The sequence below is a fragment of the Vigna angularis genome, chromosome 2 (genome assembly GCF_016808095.1).
Source record: "Vigna angularis cultivar LongXiaoDou No.4 chromosome 2, ASM1680809v1, whole genome shotgun sequence".
In the NCBI taxonomy this organism is placed as follows: domain Eukaryota; kingdom Viridiplantae; phylum Streptophyta; class Magnoliopsida; order Fabales; family Fabaceae; genus Vigna; species Vigna angularis.
The window spans coordinates 21,151,947-21,176,525 of record NC_068971.1 but is presented as its reverse complement, the minus strand read 5'-3'; the positions used below and the strand labels follow the sequence as shown (position 1 = coordinate 21,176,525).

The following is a 24,579-nucleotide window of genomic DNA, read 5'->3' as shown; positions in this document are numbered from 1 at the left end:
TGACTCCTAAAACTGAGGGTATAGTAAATAACATCAACGACCATATAAATTACTTTTCAAAATACATTTATCACAGTGCATTACTAAACTATTCCACCTGATTGTCGATCAAAACTAAACTTTATTTTTATTAAGATAAAAAGTGAGAAATTAAAAGGAAACAAGTTATCTTTCAGACTAAAAAAAACTGATATTTTCATGGACTAAACGAATTTATCCCTCTATTGGTAAAATTCACTGGACTTGCAAGTAAATCGAATGCTAAATTTTCCAGATGAAAGCACATATATTTTCATATTCTGAATATTTAAAAAAGACAAAATGACACGTGCACTGGTGTGTGCCTATGTCCCCGGAAGATACAGGCAGCTTACACATTGAAACATGAATTAGAACAGAAAAACTACAGACCACCTGAGATATATTATCAAATAAATTGGGAAAGTTGAAACAATGATCCTATATTTACAATAAACCACTGAACTGTGTCTGAAAGTGCACTAGTCCAGGGTGGGGTGATGAACAGGTTAGTGTAGTCAAACCAGGCCAGAACCAACACGATGATGAGCTTCACTTTTCATTAACGAAGAACACGTCCCTTCACCTGTTTCTCAAATTGATGTCCCCTCAACCTCCCTTCCACACGGGACGGCGAGCACAGAAAGGCATCTTCATGCCAGTCTGCCATCAAAAATAGACGATGAAACAACTAATACACCTGCTGAGGGGTTTGCATACATGAAGCCAAAAAAAAAATCTTGTTAATCAACTATCCTCATCCACAGCGCCAACATATGTAAGGTCTGTTCGCCGCACTCTAACTGCCCCTTTAAGCCAGCTGGCAGCACGAATATTTACCCGATCACCACTTCCAATTATATTAGTATTATTTGCCGACGGGCAAGATCCAGCCCCATCTTCTAAAAGCATCCAAGGGTCAATGTCCAAATCATTTTCCTGTTGCTTTGACTTCCCTGATGCTGTAGTCCTTGATGATGGAACAGAGTTCCTCTGAGGGACAGTTGAACTGCTGGAGTTAAACCCAGAATTTGTAGTGTTGGGTTGAAGAGATGCAAGAGCAGAAGTTGGAACCGTCGGCAGCTGGCATGAGAAATGGCACCTTATAGTGGGAGGAAGTACAGGCATTGCAGCTTGGATACGCCACCGGATAGTGTCTGGCAGTTGCATGTTATCAAGGTGATTCTGTATTTAGATAATAGACAATAAGAAAAGTAAGAAGCCTGCATTCTAATCAGCATCACCCAGATGATAATATCCAGAATAAAATGCATTCCTAAAATAATAACAGGATCAGTCACAGAAACTAAGTTTTGCACATTAATAGGCTGAAAGATCATACCTGCAATGCCTCCAAGGGCTCGCGATCAAAACCAGAAAATTCCCTTGCAGATTCGTTAGCTGTCTTTACAACAGATTTCGACCTAAGCCAACTTGGAAGGGAACTACTCAACAATCCATGCAAGATCAACAACAGACGATCAAACAGGCATTCAACAGAAGAATCCACAAAAGCAGCCTCAGCAGGTGATTCCGCCTCCTTTCTCAATGGAGAATATTGCATGGCATTCACCATTGCATCCTCATGCACAACCCGGCTGCCAAGGAGACGAAGAAGTACAGATGCAAGTGTGTATCTCATACTCCGTACAGAAGACTCCCTGCAAAATCAAACATCTTGGCTAAACTACCTCTGAAAATCCTACAGTTGATAAAGGTATACATTTAACCAACCATATGCCTTCATATGCCCACCAAAATCCATATTTCATTTCTGAAAAGATCAGATGCAAATTTGACTTACAGCACCCACAAACATCAGTGCAAGTATTATCAATGCAAATTGATAATACGACAGTAACTGTATGGTTGAAAATGTTCATATTGCAATTATCTATCTTCGTTTTTATGAATTTCAACAAAACCAAAAATGGTGGACTTTTACCCCCACATAGTTAACTATATAAACATGTTTCCAGAAAACCTCATACCGCTTAATCCCATGAAAAGACACAGTGCAGCAACAACCCAGAAGGAAAATGCGTTCAGGAAAGCACAGAAAACAATTTAAAGATTAGAAGAAATACAGTCTTAATTACCCGTCTGTGCAAATAATAGGAAGAAATCTCATGAGCAACTGCACACGTAAAGATATTGATGCTCGCAATGCAGCAGGAGAAAGTGAAGAAGAATCCGGAGTAGGTGTTGGTCTTCTGGCTAAACCAGGGCTGCCACTTCTTATATTTTTGCGGCTATTTACTTTGTTTGTCTGACCTTCAGTTGCAGGAGTATTTACTGGCTTAGTTGGTCCTCGGGTAACTAAAGCTATCTGTTGCTCAATATAATTTAATTGTTTGATCAAATCACTTGCAAAGGAATTTCGAGATTCGTCAGAACTTTGATCTATGCATGGAAGAATTAACTCAAGAAGAGCCCTCTCAGTCCCATGCTGCTGCTTACTGGTAGATCTTTCAGAGTCAAACACTGGGGAGAACCCTTTTATGGACCTTTTCACATCCATTCCCTCTTCAACAACTTCTCCTTCTTCAAGAGGCATAGAATCAACTTTCTTTTTATCGCCCTTCAGAGTAGCTGGATCTTTACATGAGGCGCACCAACCCCAGGGTTCAGAAAACTGTGTCTTAATGGAAAATCTTTTAGACTCTGCAATGTTAATCAGTCGTTGCCTAATAGTCTTCCGACCAAAGAGGACGTCTTGTCCCGCAAGGAACCATTTAGCCTGTAACAACATTGAATCCTCTAGTGACTTCCCAAAAAGATGAACCACCTCCGAGAAAAGGGGTGCGGCATCAGGTCTAACCAGCAACCTTGTCAGAATTATTTCAATAAAATTGTTCTCATTCTCAGAAGCACCACTCTTCTCTGAACTAGGTGAGGACAACTGTATAGCGTCAGCTAGAGATATATCATGCATCTTCATTTTCTCAATGAGGGCCTGTTCATTTAAAAGCAGCCTGAGTTCAACCCATTGCCAGTGAAACTTGGCAGGCTGCAAAGCATCTAACACGTCCACAAGCTTATCCTGTAGTGTAGATTCACTATCAGTAAAATCAATTTTAGATTCACCATGTCCAGAATTCCTGCTTCCTTCTTCCTTTGTATAAATAGATTGAGGCATCTTACAATCAATCAAGGCATTTAGAAAATGTCTAGCACGGAGGGGAATAAATGCCACAGATTTCGAATGGATATCAGAGCCATTCAACTCTAGCAAGGTGGCAAACTCTGCATCAGTCATGTTTGCAGCCATAAGATCATAAAGACCCTGACAATCTCTTAAGCACACATTTCGGAAGGGCAAATGTTTTATTGCATCACTTATGGCCATTGTTAAAGACTGATAAAGTTGATTCATATCTTCACGAAATGCTACATTGGCATTCATAACAAAAGGCCGCCACATAACAAAAGAAAATATTGAATAGGCAGGTGGAAAGACCAATGATAGAGAAAGCATCCGCTGCATCCTTGAAAGAGCAACAATGGACGGTTCATCCAAGAGATCAACCACTAAGCCTTCACAGATGGTTCTACAGTTCCCAACAAGCAATCTAAACCAATGGACATGAACTTCAACTGAACTATCTACCTTAAAAGCCCCAACTGAACGTACACTCCCATTTGAATTGGATCTTGTGCTTCTTACAAATTGTACAACATCCAGGCCCTCCTTTAATCTGAGAATGGTTACTATTCTTTCCAGGCTCACAACACCAGATATGATTGCACCAACAACAAGTGCAGAAACAGCAGCACTAATTTTTGTTGTTCTTGCAACCACAATTTTGCTACTGTTGTTTGAAACATCACTCGGAATAGTACCAGTATCATGGGTTTCAGGTGACATTTGAAACTGAGCTCGAGAAGCTTTACTTGGAGCAAAAACTCCAGCAAGAGCAGTAGAAGCTTCCATTGCAAGAGCAATCTCAAATACACGGCTTTGGCGTTCTCCCAAGGCCTCCTTAAGCAAGCACAAACAGGTTATATGCATTCGCAAAATGCATTTAGCATAATTCAAAGAACTTGTAGCCAATGACATATTTGACTGGTTACTTCCAGCTGAAAAATCTGGCAATTTTGCCAAAGTTGGACCAACACTGCCAACAATGGCAGAAACAGCAGAAGTAACTAAAGATGAATCCCCCTCTTGAGCAGCACCACCAGTCTGCCGTATGCAATCTATCAGACCCACAACTATTTGTTGAGCAATTTGATACCCATTATCCCATTTTTCAAAAGTGGGACCTTTCGGCGTACCAGCAGCAAATAGCTTCCTGTCTTTTCCGAAAAGATAGTGAAATGCTTCTTCCACGTTACGCTGTACAACATCTCTCATTCCTGAACCTACTCTGGACGGCAACCGGCCACCACTTATCTTTTGACGGAAAAAGTCATCAGGGTCCTCAACTCCAGCAGGAACACCAAGTGGAAGCCCCAACTCTCCATCAACTGACCGTCCAGACTCAATTTCAAAAGCAAGTCTCTTATCACATGTACTCTTGAAATTTTTCTCCCACTCACTGACACTAACCACATTGCCATACTTTTTTAACAAATAGCGAGCAAAAGCTAGGGCACCTGAACCTGAAACCCTTCCATTAGATGCCATAATAGCTGCAGCACGCTGCATTACGGATGACAGAGTTTCAGGAATAAGATCAGCTGCAGCGAGAATGTTCTCATACCTATATCAAATACAACAGGACAGACAGACCAAACAAAATTAAATTGTATGTCAAATCCAATATAAAAAAACTAAACAAAACAATCCAAGTTAGCATAAAGATGAAAAGCAGACTTGCTCAGATTAAAAAATATTGAGGAGATAGTTGGGAGATCATATGAAGTCCGAGAAAAATTACTTAATTAAACCTATAAACAAGAGAACAAGAAGCACCGACTTGCAAAAGTTTAACATGCATTTGTTAAAAAAATCGACTAAACACATTTCATGGCACATTAAGAATCGCAGTTACTTAAAACACAGTGAACACCAAAAGGATTAGAATTGATAAAAGGAACAAAATAACAAATTATGGCAGAATAGACCCACAAAAATACAAAATTAAGTTGAATACAACCTTCTTAACGATGATAGCAGAAAAGCCTCACTAACATCACAAGCTTGGTTCTCCACATTTCTTGGCAGCATTAAAACATTCCTCCCACTATGAATAGTAGAATTAGGGCTACTATAAACCTTTGGCAGCAACCATAAGAGGAATTTGACAGCTGAGACTAAATCATCTGACACATCCATCAGATAAAGTAAAGCAGAAAGATCATCCTCACCAAGTTTCCACCGTATTGAACTTTTATCATCCATAGTGGCAAAAGGCCTCCCAAACTGGCTAACTTTACCAACAACTTTTTCAGACTCTTCAATAAGCTGCCTAATTACAGTCATCAACCAAAGTGCTATTTCCTTTCTTTCAACGAAGCGCAGCCGTTTCAGAGCCTTTCCAATTGAGACAATATCTTCACATTCACTTAACTGAATTCCATCAACAGATCTTGCTGTATCTCCATGCATAGCAGTTCTATGGTGAGGGCAGCTAACCTTATTGTCACACATATGACTTGTTGATGCCCCTTGGCTACCCTCAATTCTAGAAGCTGCCAGTTGAGCAAGACTCTGGGTTTTACGGACAGTCTTCTGCCGAGTCTTAGTAACCTGTTTGATAGGCTTAAGTGGTTGATCAACTTTGAGAGGCTCTGACGATTTTAGACCCTTCTTTGCCCACCATGTATCTTCATCATCAGACAGTACAGGAGAAGGAGCTTGAACAAACAAACTTCTTTCCTCACTCAATTTTTGTCTCTTTGCTTTTCTACATTCTTCACACCCAGGTGTGGTCTCCACTAGGTCAATCTTGCTTTGAGACCCAATAGGTTTCCTGACACTGCCTTGAGATTCATCCAATCCAATAGAACCCAAATTAGACAAACTTTTTGGTAGCTGTAACAGGGCTGAGATGAATGTCTTCAGGTCTTCAACACCACTGCCATCCTTGCCACTTTTAGAGGATGTTTTATTAGAAGGAGCACTTTTCAATTGATCAATTGACAATGTAGAAGCTTTCTCTTTTGTTGAAGATATACACTGTTTTTGCTTGAGAGATGATATACTCACATTACTTCCATTACCATGGTTCTCCCACAAGGAACAACGTAGTATGAGGCTGCGTTCATTCAAGTAAATTTGCAATGCTTCAGTAAGCTGTGGCCCTTCACTAATCCCTGATTCTACCAAAGCATCACGGACAAACTTCTTAGGAAGTTGCTTCAAGATTTGACAGTGTCTCTTCTGTCTCTCTAAGTCAACCACATTCATATCCATGATCCCACTCACTATCAGCTGGCGTACATATGCCAGTGGATAAAAGATGCCTGCCTGTATGAGTTCCACTACAAGTAGATATACACGTTTGAGACCTTCCCCTTTATGCACCATATGTTGATCAATCCAACAAACAATAATATCATGGAGAGGACCTGGGCTTTCAAATATAGCTGAAGAGCAGATATTCTGATCCATACTTCTTGAACTAGATTTTGTTCTGGATGCATTCTTCACAAAATTCCGATTACTCTGGTGACCTGAACATTTTCCTAAATAACTGACCCCATGACCACGAGTATTTCCACTCTTTTGTCTTGTAGAAATCTGCATATCCCTCAGCTTCATCTTTAGAAGTCTAATGGCAATATGCACTTCGGAAAGATCTTTCCTGCCAGTGAACTTTACATCACAGGGAGCAGTTCGAAAATCCCTAAAATCACATGTAGCCCACTCACATAGGTAAAACACTGAATAAATAAATGATGTATTTACAGTCCGAAACCACTTCAGAGATAACCTTAAACAATGGCTAACTTTCGCAACCCAACCTTCAGATACAGTTTCATCACAAAGATCTTCAAAAAGAAATTTGTATGCTCCATGTAGATCTCCAAGTACAAGGGATTTATCCAAGGCTTGTGCAGCTTTAGCCAGATATTGACCTGGATAACCTGGCTTTACAGCCTTTGTGAGATCTTGTACTCGTTCTTGAATGCATGAAATAACGTGATCAAATGCCAATGATTGGTATTGTGCATCAAATCCTTTACTTTTAAATAAACACACATCTTCAGAACTATTTTTTATCTTTCCTGCAGCTTCAGTTGCTTTAAGTATAAAACTTCCCTCATTTATTGCATATGAAACTACAGAGGATGGCAAAGGAAAACAATCCAAAGCGACAAAAGTTTCTGGAGCTGCAAGTATTAAAAACCGGAGCATCTCAATCAGAGCAGAAGTCGTATATGCTCTTCGGGAATTGTCTACTAGATCTGATCCACCAGGAGCAGGATCACGAATAACACGAAGAGCTACACCAGCAAGAGTGCGAACATACGTTTGAGATAGCACCACAATTTCTAAAAAACCATACACAATAGGCAATAGCAGTTGCCAAATCTCAAGCAATTGTTTTTCCTGAAAGGGGAAAAAGTATGAAACATCAATACCACAAATCTAAACATTGAAATCAGCAAGGCATATAAAAAGCTCAGGTTAATTTCCATTAATACACCAGACTTGTTACATGCAATCACCTGTAATTGCCGCAAAACCCAGTCAATGATAAGAGATGGAATAAGAAGCCCTTCAGTGTGATGCCATTGCAAAAGCCGAACAATATACCACCATTTAAAATGTAAAGATGGTTCTTCACCATCAGAAATAGATAACTGATCATTTCTGTGCTGAAGTGATGCAGTATAAGGTAATTGGGGTGATCGATCTCGATTATGAGTAAAATGAGAACTATTTTTTGAAAAAAATTCATCAAGAAGAGTTTGCAAGTATTCAATGACATCTTTGGTCCAAAGCTCAGAACAAGTTTGCTGAGTTTTGTCACCAATTCCAGAAGAAATACTAGCAGAACCTGGCCGAACCTGCAAAATTCAACCATAATCCATCTTAAATATTTAGAAAAAAGGGAGGGGAACTTCAGAGTAAAATAAATAGGTAAATCACATTAGATTGATGCATCCATACCACATTAAGGTAAGTAACCTTTATAAACCAGGTAGCCCTCAGCAATGGAACATTATTCCTAATAAGAACCTCTAAAAGTGATTTCCTTCTAACATGAGGGACAAGATCCACTAAAGACCGTAATCGCTTGTGCTGCTGAGATAACCCCTATAAAAGAATAATTAAGTTAAAAAAAATAGTAGCAAAACAATCTCAAGAAAGAAACTAGTTTTAACAAAATATTAAAGACCTAAGCAATATCTTAAAGGAACGTATTTAACAGTCAGCCACCTAAATTCATGAATAGCTATAGCATGTACAGAAGTAGCTAGTGTATAAACATATTTTGTATCCAGATTTTCATACTCTCTCCTGCTACTTACAACCATGATCAACCCAAACATACAAATGAGTGAAACCTCAAGCTTCCTAAAAAAAGATTCAGCAAAGAAAAAACTTAAAAACTGTTAAAATACCAAGATTATTAGTCTTCATGAACCTGGGCTTATATTAGCAGTACTACTACTTGAGTTATTAATATATATATATATATATATATATATATATATATATATATATATATGAGCATTAGACTAGGGTATGTGCTAATATCAATGTCCATTGTAATAGCTGTCTTTCTCTCTTTTAGATCCCTTTTTTAACCTCAACCATGCTATTTTAACATGCAATAACATAACTATGTGGTTTGGATGAAAGTGATAAAAATTACCAAAGTAAGCTGAATATTGATAAATGAGTTGCACAATATCTAATGCTCTAAATAATTTATACCACTAATTAGGCCTAGCACCAATAATAGTACGAGGCTATAAGCCGAACCAAGTTACTAACAACAAACCAATAACCCTAACATTCTAACAGAAACAGATCACACCAGTAATAGTTATACAAGTTGTAAAGAGTAAAACTACAAGTGCAAGATTTTCATTAATACCTCAATCCATTTCTTCTTGAAGTCTTCAGGACATGGCCTTTGTTCAGGGAAAACACCAGGCTTAGCAAGTTGTGACCCTGAAAGAGCCACTCCATATACTTGACCAGCCTGTCAAAATAAGCACTACCATGTAGATCAAATACCTTCATAATAAGTAGGGCCCACTATACCAAAGAAAATCCAAAACATAAATATATAATACTTTAGAGGCATACACAATGTTCAGCAAGCATAATGAAATAACAAAATAAACATAATTTGTTATCACCTTCCGCTTCTGAACACGAGATTCATTGATTGCCCTCAGACGTTTTCTGATGGCCTGGAGAGAAGACAAAAGATCAATGAATTAACCTACAACACTTCCAGTGAATAGGAAAAAAAACATGGAGAATGTCTGATAGATACTAGAAATAAGAAAGCACACAATAGCTGAATAGTCACTTTATTATCAAAGAAAAACAGAGTGCATATCCCAGAAAGAGAATACAGATCTGTAACAGCACAAAAAAGGGTAATTCTAGACAGTTAGAGAGTGTCTAGTCTCTCCCGATTCCCAGCCAATTCCAGCCCCCCCTTCTCCCCACTCTCTTTCCACTCCTTATACCCCAAACAACATAATCACTCCTTTCCTACTGTGCCAGCTCAGCAGTTTGTTATATAGAAAGATTCTTCTCATTCTCTCTCTGACCATTTTGATCCCCTGCTTTGCCCTTCCATCTTTGTCTAACATACACCTTAGATATTTTGGGTTTGGGCCTAACTATTTCCGGGTTCCTATCAACACTCCCCTCCACAAGATGCACCTTGTCCTCAAGGTGGAAATCAGGAAAATGCTCCTTGATTATAGATAAAGCTTCCCACGAATTTTCAAAATCTGGTAAATCTTTCCACCTAATAAGAATTTCGAGATCCCCTTGTTGATTCCTTCTAACAGCAAGTGCTTCTGCTGGTTGAACCTTCAATTCCCAATCATCTGCTAAAAATAAGGGTAATGGTTGGCTAGTAATTGTTGCAGCAATGGATTTCTTAAGTGCAGAAACATGGAAAACTGGATGCACTTTGCTTCCTGAAGGTAGTTGCAATTTATAGGCAGCAGGACTAAACTTCTCCACAATTTCATAAGGCCCATAATATCTCGGACTTAACTTTTGATTGACCTTTTTAGCCAAGCTTTTTAACTTATAAGGCTGTATCTTCAAATATACTACATCTCCAACTTCAAATTCCACCTCCCGTCGATGCTTGTTGGCTTGCTTGCACATTCTGTTTTGGGCCTGGACAAGATGCTCTTTTAACTCATCCAACATATGATTCCTATCTGCCATCAGCCTATTGACCTCCTCCACCGAAGACTGTGTCATATCTCCTCTAATTAATACTGGAGGTTCTCTCCCATATAAAGCCTTAAAGGGAGTCATTTTGGTAGATGAGTTATAGTTAGTGTTGTACCAAAACTCTGCCCAGCTAATCCATTTAGGCCACTGTTTAGGCTTAGTTCCAGTGAGACACCGAAGGTAAGTCTCCAAACAGCGATTCACCACTTCAGTTTGCCCGTCCGTTTGAGGGTGATAGGCAGAACTGAATTTCAGCTTAGTGCCAGCCATTTTAAATAGTTCTGTCCAAAAATGACTGATAAAAACTCTATCTCGGTCAGACACAATTGAGGAGGGAAACCCATGCAACCTAACAATATCTTTGATGAAAATTTCAGCAATGTCCTTAGCAGTGTAAGGATGGGCAATAGCTATGAAATGCGCATATTTTGTTAACCTGTCCACGACCACAAAAATGGTGTCAACCCCTTGGGTTTTAGGCAATCCTCCTATAAAATCCATCGAAATGTCAGACCAAGTGTGAGTAGGTATTGGCAAAGGTTGTAACAGCCCACCTGGGTTCAAGGCTTGATACTTATTTTGTTGACAAACTGCACAACTCAACACATACTGTTGTATTTCTTTCTTCATACCTTCCCAAAATATTAATCCCGAAATTCTCTTATATGTTCTGAAAAATCCAGAACGCCCACCCAACGCTGAATCATGAAATTCCTTGAGTATTAGAGGAATTTTAGAAGAATTCTTTGGTAGTACCATTCGTCCTTTGTAATATAATCTTCCTTTTATTAATTGAAACCCCGGATGTGCATCCTGTTGTTTCAATAAATCCTGGATGATCCCCCTTAATCGAGCATTAGCTTGAATTTCATCTTCCAACCCCTCCCATTCATTGAATTGTACCGTGGAAAGTGCAGAATATTGTAGCTTCCTAGAAAGGGCATCTGCTGCCCTATTTTCACAACCAGGTTTGTACCTTATTTCAAAGTCAAAACCCATTAATTTTGAAATCCACTTTTGCTGCTCCTCCCCCATAATCCTCTGGTCAGCCAAAAATCTCAGACTTTTCTGATCCGTGTGCACCACAAAATGGCTACCCATCAAGTAATGCCTCCATTTCTGAACAGCCAACACTATAGCCATTAATTCTCGCTCATAAACAGACTTACTTTGAGCTCTATCAGACAATGATTGACTCATGTAAGCTATGGGTCTGCCTTCCTGCATAAGCACTGCTCCTACTCCCTTTCCTGAAGCATCTGTCTCTATTACAAAAGGTTTCTCAAAATCTGGAACACCTAAGACAGGTAAAGTGGTCATTGAATCCTTGAGCTGTTCGAAAGCTTGTTGAGCATCATTTCCCCACTTGAAATTGTCCTTCTTGAGCGACTGTGTGAGTGGCCAAGCAATCTTGCCATAATTTTTAACAAAACGCCTATAATATCCCGTGAGCCCTAAAAATCCTCTCAACCCTTTTAAATCCTTCGGAACTGGCCAATTTATCATTTCATTCACCTTGTCTGGGTCTGCGGAAACTCCTTTTCCAGAAATCAAATGTCCCAAATATCTCAGCTGTTGCTGCCCAAAATTACATTTCTTAGAATTTGCAAATAAATTATTTTCCCGCAACAATTGGAGCACCAATTTGAGGTGTTTTTTATGGCTTCCCTCATCCGGACTATAGATTAGAATGTCATCGAAGAATACCAACACAAACTTCCTTAGATATGGTTTTAAGACCCTGTTCATAAGAGCTTGAAAGGTAGAAGGAGCATTTGTTAACCCAAATGGCATGACCAAGAATTCATAGTGCCCTTCATGGGTCCTAAAAGCTGTCTTAGGAATGTCTTCTTCCCTCATTCGAATCTGGTGGTAACCAGATTTTAAGTCCAGTTTGGAAAATAGTACAGCCGATCCTACTTCATCCAATAATTCATCAATTACAGGGATAGGAAATTTATCAGGTATTGTCAACTTATTAAGTGCTCTATAATCCACGCAAAATCTCCAACCACCATCTTTTTTTCTTACAAGAATAACAGGACTAGAGTAAGGGCTAGTACTAGTCCTAATAATCCCTGCATGCATCATCTCACCTACTATCTTTTCAATCTCATTCTTCTGATAATAGGGATATCTATAAGGTCTGATATTTGGTATTTGAGCACCTTCTTTGAGATTGATTGCATGATCATGCTCTCTCCTTGGCGGTAGCCCTTGTGGGTCTTGAAAAATGTCCTTATACTCCTCTAGGACAGCCTTCATCTCATCAGATAATATTTGTTGATTTTCCTTTGTATCCTCCAACTGCTGATATGCAATATAGTAGCCCACTCCTTCATCTTGTAAGGCTTTAATCATGCTCTTCCAGGATGCTTGCGCCTTGCTTAGGGAAGGGTCTCCCTTTAACACCTTCTTGCCTCCTTCATCTCCCCATTTAATGATCATGTTTCGAAAATTAGCTTCAATGTCACCAAGATCCGCCAACCAGTCCATACCTAATACCACCTCAGTTCCACCCAAATTAAACAGAAAAAAATCTTGTTTAATTTTGACTCCCTGCACCTCAAGATCAACTCCTCTACACAGTCCTCTACTCTTCACCTTTTCACCTGTTCCTACCTCCACCGTATAAGTAGGGGTATTCTCCACTGGAATATCCAACTCATCTACTAATTTTCTAGAAAGGAAGCTGCTGGTTGCTCCACAATCCACCAATATCAGCACTCGTCTTTGGCCAATAGTTCCCCAAATCTTAAAAGATTTGTGAGAGGTCAGCCCCACTTTACTTTTCAAAGACAATTGAAGTGTCTTGTGCTCCAACTCTGCTTTTTCTTCCCCTTCCTCCTCCTCATCCTCCGATTCTTCCTCTCCACGTTCTTCCATCAAAACCAACTGATAATGCTTCAGCTTGCATTCATGTTCAGGTCCCCATTTCTCCCCACATTTAAAACACAGCCCCTTTTTACTCCGTTCTTGCAACTCAGCTTGCGAAAGCCTTCTGCCCATAGTGATTTGTTTTTCTCCACTGGGCCCATTTTGTGGTTTGGGCTCCGTTGTACCCGCACTTCCAAAATTGGGCTTCTTAGCATTCAATTTATTCTTCATAAAATCTACTGTTGCATTATACGATCTACCCATCTTAGTCACCATTGGAGAAATCTCCTTCTCACCCATGCTTACTTTCTCACCCGAGCCTAACACCCTTTTCTTCAAAGCCCAATTCTTCTCTTCCAACAATAAGGCCCGATCCATGAGTTCTGATAACGATTCTATGTTGTACAGCTTCAGTTCGGCTTGCAATTCGACATGGAGTCCGTTTAGAAAAATTCCTTTTAACATCACCCGGTCCGCTTTCTTCAATGGAGCTGAAATCATCTCAAATTTTTCCCTATACTCCATTACTGTCCCAGTTTGCTTAATGCTCAACAATGGCCCAAAAGGATTCTGCACTAAGTCCGGTTGAAATCTCCGAATCACTGCCTCCTTGAACTGGACCCAGCTTGGTGAAGGTGTTTGTTCCTCCCACCAATGGTACCAATTCAATGCCCGGTCCTCTAATGCTACTAACACCGCACCCATCTTTTCAGAGTCATCCATATCGTTCACCTTGAAGTAGCGTTCAACTCTGGTAATCCATCCATAAGCATCATCACCAGCAAATATAGGAACCTCCAATTTTCGCCCTCTGTAATCCCCTTTCGGTGGTCGACTCCCTCTCCGCGAATCGCGAGTTCTAGAATAGGGTTCAGAAACTCGTGATGAAATAGCTCGACTACCTTGACTCTCCCCTTCCGCGTGACGTCTCGGAGAACGTCGTTGTCGTGATCGACCCCTTGTGTCTCCGCGATTTTTCTCCTTCAATAGCTGTTTGATTTCGTCCATTTGAATTTGACTCTCATGCTTCCATTCAAGCATACTTTTCTCTAGATTTTCAATCCTCGACTCCATTGTTGTTCTTGTAATAACCATCCAGACCCCAAGAAGCGCGGGCTCTGAATACCAATTGATAGATACTAGAAATAAGAAAGCACACAATAGCTGAATAGTCACTTTATTATCAAAGAAAAACAGAGTGCATATCCCAGAAAGAGAATACAGATCTGTAACAGCACAAAAAAGGGTAATTCTAGACAGTTAGAGAGTGTCTAGTCTCTCCCGATTCCCAGCCAATTCCAGCCCCCCCTTCTCCCCACTCTCTTTCCACTCCTTATACCCCAAACAACATAATCACTCCTTTCCTACTGTGCCAGCTCAGCAGTTTGTTATATAGAAAGATTCTTCTCATTCTCTCTCTGACCATTTTGATCCCCTGCTTTGCCCTTCCATCTTTGTCTAACATACACCTTAGATATTTTGGGTTTGGGCCTAACTATTTCCGGGTTCCTATCAATGTCCAATATATTCAAGGCATAGGCTATGTTTCGTTCAAACGAACTAATAAGTTAGCTTAAAGCATATAAGCCGGTTTAAGACTTATAAGTTACTTTACTGAATTAAAAGTACAATTAAATCCAGTTATTGAAGTAGCTGATGAATGAAAAATGACAAAACAGAACATATTTAATTAAATTTTATATAAATGATATTATCGTTTTGTAGACACAAAAAAACTCATTTTTAAGTAATTAAAGTTTTATATTCTTCTGTTAATTTCACATTCTTACTAATAATAGCTTTTTAAATATCAAATATTTCATGAAATTAAAATAAAGAAAGACATTTAAATAGTAAGGATATAAATGGAAGAAAAAAAATCATCTAAAAGCTCACAAAGACTAGGGAGTCACCTCTTTGCAGTTAAGTACATGTGCCTTGTTAAAATTTGGAACCTGGGTCAGAGAAATTTCTCTCGATTCCTGAAGACATAAAAGTAATACCATGTTATAATAACAACAATCAGTTTTAGAAAGCACAAGTTGGTTTCAGCAATTCATCAAGGGAAGCCAATCCTCCAGAATATAGAACCCCTAAACCATAGTTTCAAACATCATGAAACAGTAGGGGATACATATATGAAATTTGAAAGAAGTGTTAGGATATTTATCCTATTTTATCATTATTATAGTGTGTCAAGGGTTACCCTATTTATCATGATTATATTGTGTTTAGGATTACCCTATTTATCATTATTATATTGTGTCTAGGGTTACCCTATTTATCATGTATTTGTGTATTAATTTATTCTTATAAATAGAAGATTGTGAGAGGATCAATCAAGCCCTCTAGAATTATTTTACAGTTCAATCTTAAGTTGGTATCAGAGCGGGTCGATCCCGCTCTGGTTTCTGTCTCGTAATATATATCTGTCTGGCGCCACAGTTCTTCGTCGCCCGCCACCGTCCGCCGCTGCCCGCCGCCGGCTACCGTCCACCGTCGGCCACCGCCGTCCGTCGCCAGCCACCGCCTGCCGTTGCCGGCCACTGTCGTCCATCACTGTCAAAGTTTCCTTCATCTAAACCCTTAGGGTTTTCTTGTTCCTCGCTAGTACTATTCGTCTTCTTCAAAAATGGCGTCTGGCAGTACTCTTTCCTTCTCTGGAAGTCCATCAATTACCTCCGAGAAGCTAAATGGAAAAAATTATCTGTCATGGTCTGCTGCCGTTGAGATGTGGTTCCTTGGCCAAGGGCATTATGACCACCTTGAGCGAGATGGAAGCCATGTGCCTACTGAAAAAGCTTATCAGTGGAAACAAGTAGATTTCCAGTTGTGTGCCCTGTTATGGCAATCAGTGGAACCCAAACTTCTTGTATCTTTGAGGGCTTTCAAAACTTGTCACTCCTTTTGGAAGAAAGCCCAAAGCATTTATGCCAACGATATTCAACGTCTCTATGACACTACGAACAAGCTTGCATCTCTTAAAATGGCAGACCATGATATGGTGTCCTTCATGGCTGAAGCCCAATCTGCTATCGAAGAACTTAGGATGTTTTTGGAAGTAGATCCATTAGAGGATATCAAAAAGAAACTAGACAAATTTTACATGGTGTTGATCCTTCGTGCCCTACATCCCGATTTTGATCATCTCAGAGATCAACTTCTAACTAGTCATGAGGTCCCCTCTATGGAAACATTGACCACTCGCCTTCTGCGTGTCCCGGTACCTCAAACTCAAGAAGCGCATGAACTAGTGGAACCATCTGTCATGGTTGCCACACGAGGAAGAGGAGGACGTGGCACTAGAGGAGGAGGACGAGGAGGTCGGGGACGTCCTCAATGCACATACTGTAAAAGGATGGGTCATACTCAAGAGAATTGTTACTCCTTACATGGTTTCCCTTCCAAAACCGCCAATATTTCGAAGACTGAAACTGCCACTTCGAAGACTGAAACTTCCACTTCGAAGACTGAAACTTCCACTTCTATGTTTTCTGAGGATGAATATCAAGAGTATTTAAGGTTAAAGTCTAACAGCTTGGCACAACCATCTCAATCTCCCAATACATCAACAGCCTGCATTTCTCAATCTATGGAAGGTCACAATTCAAGGGTAATTGACTCAGGTGCTTCTGATCACATTTCTGGTAATACCTCTTTGTTCTCATCTATTTCCTTTCGAGAAAAACCTCATTTCATAACCCTTGCAAATGGATCTAAAACTTCTTCCAAAGGAGTCGGTCATGTTTCTTTATCTCCCTCCCTCTACTCAGTCCTTTTTGTCCCTAATTGTCCTTTTAAATTAATTTCCTTAAGCCAGTTGACTAAAATGTTAAATTGTTCAATAACCTTTGATCATAAATCTTTTGTTATACAGGAGCGTGGTTCGGGGAGACAGATTGGAGAAGGATATGAAGCTGGCGGATTATACCATTTTGGATCTCGTCCAAGGGTGTCTTGTGTTGCTGCTCCTAATCCTAAAGTGCTACATGATCGACTTGGCCATCCTCATTTGTCCAAATTAAAAAAAATGTGTCCTGAACTGAGTGGTCTCCAAACCTTAGAATGTGAGTCATGTCAATTAGGAAAACATGTTAGATCTTCCTTTCCTAAAAGGTCTCAATCAATATGTAATTCTAGTTTTTCCATCATCCATTCTGATATATGGGGACCTAGTCGTATCTCCTCCTTTGGTTTTAAATATTTTGTTACCTTTATTGATGAATATTCACGATGTACTTGGGTTTATCTTATGAAAAATCGTTCTGAATTGTTAGCTATCTTTACATCCTTTTTGAATGAAATCAAGAATCAATTTGGTCAAGTAATCAAGATATTAAGAAGTGATAATGCAAAAGAGTATTTCTCATCCTCCTTTTCTGCCATCTTGAGTTCCCATGGTATCTTACATCAGTCTACTTGTCCTCATACACCACAGCAAAATGGTATAGCAGAACGAAAAAATAGACACTTGGTTGAAACTGCTCGTACCCTTTTGCTTGGTGCCCATATTCCTGTCCATATTCCTGTCCATCACTGGGGGATGCCATCTTAACTGCATGTTATCTTATTAATAGGATGCCCTCCTCCTCTCTTAATAATAAAGTCCCTTTCTCCATTTTGTTTCCTAATGATCCTCTCTTTCATACATCTCCCCGAGTGTTTGGCTGTGTATGTTTTGTTCATGACATGTCTCCAGGTCTAGACAAACTCTCCGCTCGCGCTCTCAAATGTGTCTTCTTAGGCTATTCTCGACTTCAAAAAGGATATCGGTGTTACTCTCCTGAAACTAAGAAGTATTACATGTCTGCCAATGTCACATTCTTTGAACAGACTCCTTACTTCTCTCCATCTGTTCAGGATGTTTCTATCCTCCAGCAGGTCCTTCCTATTCCAATGGCTGAGTCACATAGTTCCACTGTCTCTGTCATTCCAAGTCTTGATCACAATCCTTCTACACCTGTTTCTCCACATACTGAGATCATCCCACACAGGGCCCAATGGATAGTCCACCTCCCCAAGACAATGGTGAATCTCCTACTTCAGATTCTTCTCCCTCGTCACCTCCTCCCACGCCTCCTGGTGCAAATGATTCAGCATGGCCTATTGCCCTCAGAAAAGGTACTCGTTCCACTCGAAACCCTCATCCCATTTATAATTTTCTAAGCTATCATCGATTGTCGCCCTCCTATTTTTCTCTTTTATCCTCAGTGTCCTCTGTTGTTATACCCAAGAATGTGAAAGAAGCACTTGATCATCCTGGATGGCGACAAGCTATGATTGCAGAAATGCAGGCTCTTGACCATAGTAATACTTGGGAGCTGGTGCCCCTTCCCCCAGGAAAAAAGGCAGTTGGTTGTCGATGGGTGTATGCAGTTAAAGTTGGCCCTGATGGTGAAATTGATCGGCTCAAAGCTCGGCTTGTTGCAAAAGGTTACACTCAGGTTTATGGTCTTGATTATTGTGACACTTTCTCTCCTGTAGCCAAGATGACTACTATTCGTCTCTTCTTTGCCATGGCAGCCATTCGTCACTGGCCACTTCATCAATTGGATATCAAGAATGCCTTCCTACATGGTGATCTTGAGGAAGAAGTTTATATGGAGCAACCTCCTGGGTTTGTTGCTCAAGGAGAGTCTGGTATGGTATGCAAATTGCATCGATCTCTATATGGCCTCAAGCAATCCCCACGTGCTTGGTTTGGAAAGTTTAGCTCCATTGTTCAAAAATTTGGACTAAAACGCAGTGAAGCATACCATTCAGTTTTTTATTGTCATTCTTCTCTCGGGAAATGTGTTTACTTAATAGTATATGTTGATGATATTGTCATTACAGGAAATGATGCTGTTGGAATATCTCAACTAAAAGAGTACTTGTGTAGACATTTTCAAACCAAGGATCTTGGAAGTCTCAAATACTTCTTAGGCATTGAAGTAGCGCAATCAAAAGATGGAGTTGTAATCTCCCAAAGGAAGTATGCTCTTGATATATTACAAGAAACAGGCATGATTGATTGTAGACCGGTAGACAGTCCCATGGACCCAAACCAGAAACTAAGGACAGAAGAAGGTGAATTATTTTCCGATCCAGAGAGGTATAGGAGGCTGGTTGGAAAACTGATTTATCTCACTATTACAAGGCCAGATCTATCCTTTGCAGTTGGAGTGGTTAGTCAGTTCATGCAGGCTCCATGTGTTGACCATTGGAATGCTCTCATTCGCATTCTAAGGTATGTAATGAAGGCTCCCGGGCAAGGATTGTTATATGAAGATAAAGGAAGCATTCAGATCTCTGGGTATTGTGATGCAGATTGGGCAGGTTCACCTATTGATAGACGGTTTACTACAGGATATTGTGTTTTTCTGGGAGGAAACATTATTTCATGGAAAAGTAAGAAACAGAATGTAGTAGCTCGATCAACCGCGGAAGCCGAGTATAGGGCAATGGCATCACTAACATGTGAACTTATATGGGTGAAACAATTCCTTCAAGAGGTTAAATTTTGTGACATCCATACTATGAAGATGTATTGCGACAATCAAGCTGCTCTCCACATTGCATCAAATCCAGTGTTTCACGAGAGGACTAAACATATAGAAATTGATTGTCATTTTGTTCGTGAAAAGTTGTTAACCAAAGAAATATGTACTGAGTTTATTGGGTCAAACGATCAACTCGCAGATGTATTGACCAAGTCATTAAGGGGTCCTCGGATTGAGTTTATTTGTTCCAAGCTTGGTACATACAATTTGTATGCTCCAGCTTGAGGGGGAGTGTTAGGATATTTATCCTATTTTATCATTATTATAGTGTGTCAAGGGTTACCCTATTTATCATGATTATATTGTGTCTAGGATTACCCTATTTATCATGATTATATTGTGTCTAGGGTTACCCTATTTATCATGTATTTGTGTATTAATTTATTCTTATAAATAGAAGATTGTGAGAGGGATCAATCAAGCCCTCTAGAATTATTTTACAGTTCAATCTTAAGTAGAAGAAATCAAACTGTATTCAAATTGACTGAAACCAGCACAAATAGAAACACAATGATAACACAAATTCAAATACAGCTAGATATAGGTGCATCCGGCTGCCGAGAATGAAGGAGCATCAAACAAGATCTATATTTATCGTAAGTGTTACATTGTAATCATTTTAAATAGTTAAATAGCCACTTTACATTATCCATTTGATATAAAGAAGTGTACCTCAAGGCCTTCAACTGTGTCCCTGTATCCAGATTGCAAATATTCTCTGGTCAGAGTCTCTTCAGGGCAATTTGGTGTTTGGGGGTGAAAGTCCGGGGGGCCAAGCCTGAGATAAATAGAGACATTTACAATTTGCACAACTAAACAATAAGAAAATCTAAGGAAAAAGGTAAACATTAATCCCCCCCCAGGACTAAAACATTGCAATCTTAATACCATTGATTGAATAACAACTAACCAAAAAAGACACTTATGATCAAGGTAATTGAGATAGTATATCAATAATATTTATGGATATTAACAGTGTACATGCAAATTTCCTCCACAAAAAGCTTATCATGTTTCTTATACATGAAGTAACAAAAGTGATCTACAATTTGAAAACAAGTTCTGTTACAACCAAGAACTACCTAGAGTTCAGAGGTTCTTTATCACACTTCAACTTGTATGGGGTTAATAGTGGTTGTCGCCTGCAAAACCAAAAACATTGTGTTTAAAATTATTAACAGCATAAAATAACTGATTTATCATAAGTAAATAAAAATATACCATTTTATTTTGAAGTATCAAGGGAATATATGATACAATTGCAAACGGCTCTATCATTTCATCTGTATATTTAAAGCTGTTGTAAATAATAGACAATAATAAAGACTTAATAATCTTTTGAATAGAACTAATGATTCTTTTTTACACTCTAACTTGAGATTGGGGATAGATAGATTCTAACACAGATTAACATATATAACTATTGTTTGTTAAAAGTATATTTCATTTTAATTATGACCATAATCCACTAATATAATCATTTATCAATGGGAAATTTCTAAATATTAATTATGCACATAATAAAGTATTTAAAGAAAATAATTAATGGAATGGCTGAAATTTAAAAGAATTTTTCATATCCTCATCTCCAAGTTACATGATACCTGTGCCATATTAGGTCCCAAGACTTCCAAAGGAAATGGGTTACAAAAACTTTAAAGAATAAAACTACATCTTCAATAGTTTAAAAATTAATTTCAAAAATAGCTTCTCCACATAACACGTGTAACATATCTTGGTAGCTATGATCCCATGGTTTAGCAACATCGGCAGCAAAATAATGTGATAAAGGACTTTTGATTAAGATCATACCAACTTCTGCATATTTACTGTTATCATTCCTTAATTTTACATGAAATTATATGGTTATTACTCCTGATTAAAAGGTTCAACAACTATTTTGTGTATTTCAATCTTAAAACTATAAAAAAAATAATAAAAAAATTTAAAAAAAAAACATTACATATTTCAGTTGTGTGCTTTAGCTGGTAGTAAGTGGCCATTTTGAGTTTTTTTTATCCAGATAAAACAGTAAGCAGCCATCTAGCTTATGTGATGATAGTAACTTTACGTTCCCAACCTCGATGCTTTTTGGAAGCCAGGCTCAAAGATTTAGAGATGTCCCTATAATATAAAATAATCGCTTGAAGGAATATTTACCAAATTTTCAGTATAAACAACAAAGAAAACTAAATTTCATGGGTGGAAAAAATCCCTAGAACATTTACATCACTTATTAGTGAGTACAACCTAAATATTTGGACAGTTTCTAGGAATTACACTATAACAACCTCTACTGAATAGGTATGCTGTTTCCAAATATATTAGGATAGGAAATAAAAAAAGGCTCCAAACATAAACCACAAAATCAAGAAACAGAGATGGTTTTCAACCTTGCATATGCCAATTTTCTTATAACAAATACTATCTATGGGCCTCTTCAGTGGCTCATTCATACTGTGGATATGAAACCTAATAATTCTCATTGGACCGCCCAACCAAAGCATCAGAAGTAGTTTTAGTAATCGAAAAGAACATAAAAAGACAAAAAATGTTTAGTTCCTTATAACAGATGAAACTCTTTGCATTTCCCAAGCATTTAAATGCATATGAACAGAAATGAAGACCAAAAACTATAACATTTTGATTCCTCAAGAGTCAAAAAGATAAATGAACACTGAGTAGTTTTCCAAGTTTCAAAATGACAAAAAGTAAAATCGATGACTGTTGCAATAAATAAATCTTTTAGCTAGCTAACAGGGACTGAAGCAACAGAAGGTGTATTACAACCAAAATTAATGGAATATGTAGCAATATTTTGATCACAAGTGCTACAGTAACACCATCTTAGAAAAAAAAAAATAAGTAATAATATTTTGAGCAAAGAAAGCACGTTTACCTTGAACTCAAAGGAAAGTTAGCTGGCAATGAAGATGAATCAGTCCTTCCAATGTCCCTAGTGGATTGCCCACCAACTGCAGTGTTATTAACTGCACTAGTGCAGCTGCCAGCATGATACCTTTGCATCTCCCCCAATTATAACCAGCATACTGCCCTCAGCATCAAACCACTACAAGTAGCTCTAATAGCTAAACTGCATCAGTCAATAAGAGAAAATGACCTCAAGCATCAAATCAAAGCTATGTGTTGCAGAACTGTCTTCAACCCAGGCCGTGGCGGAGCCGCCCCTAGCCGCGACGGGGCCTCCGTAGCAGCGAGGTTCAGCGTAAATGTGTCCCCCGTGCCCTCATTTGGTGCTTCTCTCTCTCTGACACATCTCTTCTGACCATCTCCGGTGGTGTGTTTGTGAGGACGCGGCAGCTGGATGGCTGATGTGAGAAAGTGGCTAGGGTTTTTGCGTTTCTAAAGTCAGAGAGGGTGTTTTTGATTCACAATTCAGCGAAACTAGGGTTTTTTACTGCAATTCCTCGAATTAGAACAAAAGGGGTTTCCTAAAATTAGAGGCAATAACAACAATAATAATAATGGGGGAAATTGCGAGATAGTTGAGATTAATGGTAAGAGGAAGATAGAAGCATACCTGAAAAGAAAAATTGCAAACTTTGACGGAAAGAGTGAGAAAGTAAGAGAGAGAAACGAAGAACAAGAAGACGGGTCTGAAGTGTGGTCGAGGGTTTGAATTTTTGTTTTTTATTTTTTATTAATTTTTTTGGTAGTGACAATGATGATTGTGTTGTGTTGGTGGTGTTTTCTTTGAATCGCAATGAATAATAGTGGAGGTGAAGTAGCTGGTTATTATGATTTCGTAATGAAATAACGCCTCTTTTACATTTTATTTATGTAAGAACTCAAAATTGTTAAATACTTTATTTCTCACACTTTTGTACTTTATTTGGTTTAAAAATTAGTAGAATTTAATTACAAAGTGTGGGAAAAATTATTAAATATTTAAATTGTCTGAATAAGTAATAAACAGTCCAAAAAATTTAATTCATTTATTTCATTAAAGTTTGAATTTTGACCTTTTTTTCATTGGAAAGTAAGAAGTTTACCATGTGTAAGGTGTAATAAATAAGTATTTTGTGTTAACATTTGTTTATAAATTTAATTTCAATATATTTGTAGGAAATTATAACAGCTAAATTTTATTCAATATCACAGTATAATATGCTTATAAAAAAATTTAAAACACAATATAGGATTAAAATATTTATTTGCTGCAAATTGTGAGTAATATATTTATATATTAAAAATGTTTATTTTATAAAATTTAAATTATTTTTTCACTTTTAATTCGTCTTTTAATTTTCTTGATTTTTTATTATAGTTCTTTATTTAATTATGTTTAAGTCCTAAGTTATATATATATATTGTTCAAATAATTCTTAGACCTGGTATTTTATTCAACATATCAATAAGAAAATAACTTAATTAATTAAATTTAAAATATGTCCAAATTAAATTTTAAAATAAAAAAGATTTGACATATATAAAAATAGATAATAAACTTTTTTTTTCTAAAATATGAGGATTAAAATTGTTAAAAAAAATAAGAAAACCAAAATAGTGAGTCAAAACTATAGTTTTATCTAAATTTTAATTATATAAAATAAAATGTTACCACATGCATTAAAAAGTTGAATTAGTAGTTATATAAACAACATATTAGGTAAGAGAAATATTAGGTAAGAGAAGAGTTCATTCTGACAAATGAAATGATAAAAATGTAAGCTTTAGCTAAGGTTATAATCTAATTAAGAAAATAATGAAAAGGAAACAAGTTGAAAATTTGATTATGATATGATCATGTGGTTTGAATATGCATGTATCTGAATTATTATGTTT

General features: G+C 38.0%; 1 protein-coding gene across 4 annotated transcripts; it reads right to left on the bottom strand.

The window, feature by feature from the left end:
- Positions 1-266: 266 nt before the first annotated feature.
- On the bottom strand, positions 267-23,502 carry LOC108328892 (mediator of RNA polymerase II transcription subunit 12). 4 transcript variants are annotated; one of them, XM_052873710.1, is made up of 14 exons: positions 23,315-23,502; positions 22,673-23,191; positions 21,737-21,897; positions 20,856-20,915; positions 20,446-20,551; positions 15,145-15,213; positions 9,286-9,339; positions 9,018-9,125; positions 8,084-8,230; positions 7,639-7,980; positions 5,121-7,519; positions 2,118-4,724; positions 1,361-1,679; positions 267-1,203 (listed from the first exon to the last, which is right to left on the bottom strand). In XM_052873710.1, coding segments are annotated over exons 3-14 (6,651 nt in total). In that variant the 5' UTR covers positions 21,739-21,897; positions 22,673-23,191; positions 23,315-23,502; the 3' UTR covers positions 267-765. The 4 variants fall into 4 exon arrangements, with proteins under 4 accessions (XP_052729670.1, XP_017418264.1, XP_052729669.1 ...); XM_017562775.2 differs by lacking the exon at positions 21,737-21,897 and having other exon boundaries at positions 22,673-23,225; XM_052873709.1 differs by lacking the exon at positions 21,737-21,897 and having other exon boundaries at positions 22,673-23,200.
- Positions 23,503-24,579: the final 1,077 nt, after the last annotated feature.